Raw genomic sequence first — 4,886 nt, 5'->3', positions numbered from 1 at the left:
ACACTCGCCGCATATTTCTAGCTTGACACCTGGCAGGGGCAACAGATGGCTGTTAACAGCCTAAACCGCTGGCAGATCTGTTTAATTCGGAGAACTCCGGTCCTCAGACTGGATCACAGCCCAGTGAAGTGAGCGGTGGCGGAAGCTCATTTGGCTGCCATTAAGAGAAGCCAAGAGTGTTTGGCAGATAGTGAGAGCAGCTGGCGCCCGTGACAGGGGCCGACTAAGTGGCCTGAACCTTCTGCAAAAGAGGAGGGAGGGATCAATAGGGCAACTCCTACACGACAGTGGCAGGAGCACTTGGATGGCTGTTACATCCCTCTTGACATCATTAATCACACTAGACGGTCTTTGAGTGTATGTGACAGGAAGAGAGAAAATGGGGGGGGGGGGGGTGAAGGTGATAACCATTATTTTTGCTTTAACATAGGAGCAGAAAGAGAAAATACACACAACACATCTGCATGATTTCTTCTTTTTTGACATGGAAAAGACAGCCAAACACACACGTACACACTCGCACACAAAATCAGAACTTTTTTCTTTTCTTTTCTTTTTTTTTTTACCAAAACATGAAGCTGGATTCTGGATTCTGGAACCGAAGATACATTTCTGGAGAGATAATACATTCATTCCAAGCGATGGCAATGAAGATTACAATATCTTGATAGAATAGACAAACAGATGAATTACTTCATGGCTAAAACCTGAGTTATTCCAAAGTATTTCCATATGAAACTGCACAACAATGCACATCAAAAATAAATGATGCATTATTATTCTCATGTATTATTTGCATGACTAAAGCTATGCTAATATATTCATATGATATATATATACACATCGACGTATGGATTATTTATGTACGTATGTATATATGTATGTCTCTGGGGTCTGAGATCATCTGAGCGGTCCAGTCAAAACACAGAACCACATTATGGCAGAATGAGTTTCAGCAGTTTTCCTGAAGCACATCAGCCTCAAAGTGTGTCTTTGCAACAGAGGTGTGAATAAAATGATATTTGTTTTTTTTTTTTACACATTTGAATTTTTTATTCTCCTTTTTTGCTTTCCAACCCAAGAGGCAATGGGAGTTGGTGACTAAGACGTGGACAGTCCAGTTGTCTCTGCTTTTTCCTCATTTTTTCTTTTGTGTATTTTTTCGGCCCTTTTTGTTACGGTCTTTGGTCCTTACTCTGAAAATGAGGAGGAGCAGAGGCACAGCATCATTTTAGTTTGTCTTCATCTCGTCCTTCCTTGTCATCCTTCATCCTCCCCTCCCAGTCCTCTCCAGGATGAACGCAGGCATGACTGTTTGTATTGAGTTGGCGGGTCGAGCACTATAGTTGAGCAATGTTCAGTTATTGGATCAGTTTTATTTTCATTGTAGGGCTCCGCTGGACCCATTATCCGTGTTTTTTCGTCACAAAAATTCCTCATATTCCAAGAGTTTGGAGTGCTGCCGTGTCTTCCAAAGCCGGTAGAGGCGGAAGTCGAAGTACATCTCAATCATCTCTTTGCCTTGATTGGTAAATGAGACAGGAAAAGTTTAATTCAAGTATTAAGGAAGGAAATTGATACCAAGACCATGATTTTTCTATTACCCTTAACCAAGAACTGTGGGTGGCTTAAAATAACCATAAAAACATTAAACCAGCAACTTTTTGCAACTTTCCAGGTATGTTTAAGAGCATTTCTTCATTATGTTGATAAGAAACATTACTCAGATGACATTAAGGTCGCCTCAAAGTATGATAGCAATGGTTAATTTGTATGAGACAAAAGTTTAGCGTGGTTTGATTTGATCAGGGCCGGAGAGGTTTGGATCTCTAATGGGCAAAAAGATAACAGGAGGAGAAAAGTTGTAATAAAAGTGACGGACTAAAGAAGAGGAAGTCTGGGGTTAAAAGAGTTTCCAGTTGTTCCTGGAACTGAGGGCAGGCTTTTTGTAATACTGACTATTGTGTTGAGTAGAATACTGTGCGTCTCTTCTCCCACCTGCAGCTAGAGAGAGGAGGGCAAAGTCAAATGATTACTCTCTCCTGTGTGGTGGGTGTTGTTTACAAACTGGAGTGTGAAGCCGTTATGACCTGCATCAACTGCATAAAAAACAATTCACACCAAAAAATGAAATGCTGTTTTGAAACACCACCCAGATATAAGGTGGATGAGATTGGAACGAGAAGGAAACGGCATGTGACACAAATGACCAAAAATGTATTATTTTTTTTAAATTGGGGAACAGCTTTTTGAGTAAATTCCAGATGTTAAGACGACCCATGACGGTTTTTCCGGGTCCTTTTAATGCGTCACGTGTAAATGCACGTGTGAATCACTACGCACGCCCGTTGTCCGTGTGATCTGCCTGTTTGGGTGTGTTTGTTCAGACTCACCCTGTGCAGACAGCTCCAGCGGCGACTCAAACTCGACAGAATAAGGCCTCATCAGATTCTTCAGTTTCTGGAACAGCTGTTGGACCGAGATAAGAAAGCAAACGCCAATTAATCCTACTGCACTTGGATACACGAGCAGCGGGGGAGCCTGCATCTTCAGACACAGCACACACACACACACACACAAACAAACAAAGAAACACACACAAGAATGGCAATGACTCCAGCTCATTACTGCCAAAGAGACATATGGACATTTGTCCTAAGCAGGTAACAAAGGAGGACAGTAAATGAGGTGAGAGTATAAATTGCGAAGGTGTTTTCCTGCATGTCTTCATATAACCTGCCTTTCCGTGAAACAGCCGAGCTTGTAAGAGGTTAAGAGCAGGACCCCAGTCCCTCTCATTTTACTAGAGAAGAGTCCCATGTTCAGGAAATTAAAAGAGAGGAGATTAAAATCAAACATCAAACTTATCTGTAAATTAGAGGGATTTGAGATGCTAGCTGATAGCTTGCCTTTGTAGTCCTACAAGTGGTTTTCTCAAACCACAATATGAAATTTAGCGCTGATTAGTCGCTTAGAAAATGAATGGATGACACACACACGGGTCGTCCGTGAACCAAGAATGAAAAGCATTTGCAGGTTCCAGCTTCTTGCTGATGTTTCTCTCGGTATTATGTCATTGTAGATGTTACACTTTGGGGTTTTGAACTGTTGGATGGACAAAAAAAAATCCCTTTTGAAGTAAGGCTAGACAGATGTGTTTATTTTCAGGGCCGATTAGTGAGAGGGAGCATGGACTGAAGTGTCGACGTGATACAAAACCTTTCTTTGAGCATGACGCAGATTGTCCCTGTACTATTCACTGGTTTATCAGTGACGGGTATGAACTACACTGCAGACTCGATTCTCTACACTTATGGTGACAAACAGAGAGATGGCTGACTCATATGAACGGGTCCAACGCGGTTTGAATGCGCATCGGGTATGAAATGTCTGTACCGTCACTGTGGCTGCATTTTTATGACCTATGATAATCTCCCAATTCTCGTCCAGCCGTCGTCTCACTCCCTCTTCCTGTCTTTGCAGATGTCATATTGTTTTGGGTTATTTTTTTCTTGCTGTGATGACAAAATCTAACCCACAAAAACACTGGTTGTTTTTGCAACTTCAGCCCGACCTGCTGCTTCCTTACGTTGGAAACAGCCCTGCTCGCTCAGCGGAGCAGCTTTGACCGTCTGTAGCACAGTAGCCTTCAGTGATGTTGAGACTATTACTCGTGACATGTAAACAATCAGAGGGGCGTCGAGGGAGGCTACAGAGTGGCGACAACAGACCAAGAGGGAGGCGGCTGCATCAGAGCCAAAGTAGCACATATTTCAATTTATTTTATCAGCAAACATATTTAAAAAAACTCTGATAATCGGGCAGGCATCACTTTGGACTCTGGGAACATGTGATTACCACTTTTTATGTTGGACTCAGCCATCATCCAATCACCTGAAAGAAAAAACAATGTAGTAATCAATAGTGAAAATAATAATTCATTGCAGCCCTGAAGACCGTTTTAATTGGAGCTGTAAAGCGAGTCCTCTCCTCTGCAGTTCCTCACTGACGTGGTGCTGTGCACATTAAAAATTGAAGCTCACTGATTTCTCTAGAATTTAGTCATGAGGGAACCCGATACCCCTCTGTCAGAGAAATCAAAGGCCAAATGCGCTTTTGTTTTCCACTTTATGATGTTAAAATGGAGGTGGTGAAGAAAAAGAAGCTTTCATTGCTTGTGTTTGCCGTCCTTTGAAAAAGATGTAAGAAGATGGTTATGTGCCAGATGTGGAGGAGAGAGCGGTTGGGGAGACGCAGGCAGCGTGGCTTGTCTGTAGTGCAAAGAGAGCCGGAGGCAAATAACAGATCTCAAATAATGTGTTGCAAGTTGGGTAGTTTCCTTTCTGTTCTGCGTGGCTCCACATTTCACATTGCAGTGTTTATAACTGTGTTTTTCCAGTAATCAAAGCAGCAACACCCCCCCCCCCCTCTATATCAGACAATTTTCATTTGTCCTTGTCACCTATCTTTTCAATCACATTCACTTACGTGTATATGGAGCTCCTCCAAAATTCAAAACTGAATGAAATGCAGCAAATGTTTAATGGATTTATTGATACCGATTGATATCGATAAAACAACCTCAGAACAAGACAGTATTAGAGAGAGAATTATCCTTAAAAAACAGCTTTTATTGTGCTTAACAAGCCCCTTTAATATTTGTTGATGGCTTAATTAACCATGAGTTCACCATTATGTTTTTAATTTCATAGGGGGCGGGGGGAGTTTAATTTACCTCTCTGTTAAAACCACCCCATCATAGCGGCAAACTGCATATCAATATTTATGAGCTTAGATATACATTTTATTACATATCAAGATTGAAGTTCCTCCCAGCACACGTGTGTGTGTGTGTGTGTGTGTGTGTGTGTGTGTGTGTGTGTGTG

General features: G+C 41.9%; 1 protein-coding gene across 2 annotated transcripts in view; it reads right to left on the bottom strand.

Moving 5' to 3' along the window:
- Positions 1-497: 497 nt before the first annotated feature.
- Positions 498-4,886, bottom strand: part of nsmfa (NMDA receptor synaptonuclear signaling and neuronal migration factor a) — a 35,394-nt gene continuing 31,005 nt past the window's right edge. For both annotated transcript variants that reach the window (XM_031855449.1, XM_031855455.1), the window contains 2 exons: positions 2,394-2,469; positions 498-1,521 (listed from right to left, as the gene is read on the bottom strand). In XM_031855449.1, the coding sequence (XP_031711309.1) occupies positions 1,424-1,521; positions 2,394-2,469 (174 nt within the window). In that variant the 3' untranslated portion in view covers positions 498-1,423. The remainder of the gene's footprint in view (positions 1,522-2,393; positions 2,470-4,886) is intronic.

This window comes from Anarrhichthys ocellatus, unplaced genomic scaffold (assembly GCF_004355925.1).
Source record: "Anarrhichthys ocellatus isolate YVR2014 unplaced genomic scaffold, GSC_Weel_1.0 scaffold16, whole genome shotgun sequence".
In the NCBI taxonomy this organism is placed as follows: domain Eukaryota; kingdom Metazoa; phylum Chordata; class Actinopteri; order Perciformes; family Anarhichadidae; genus Anarrhichthys; species Anarrhichthys ocellatus.
This window is presented reverse-complemented; position numbering and strand designations above follow the sequence as displayed.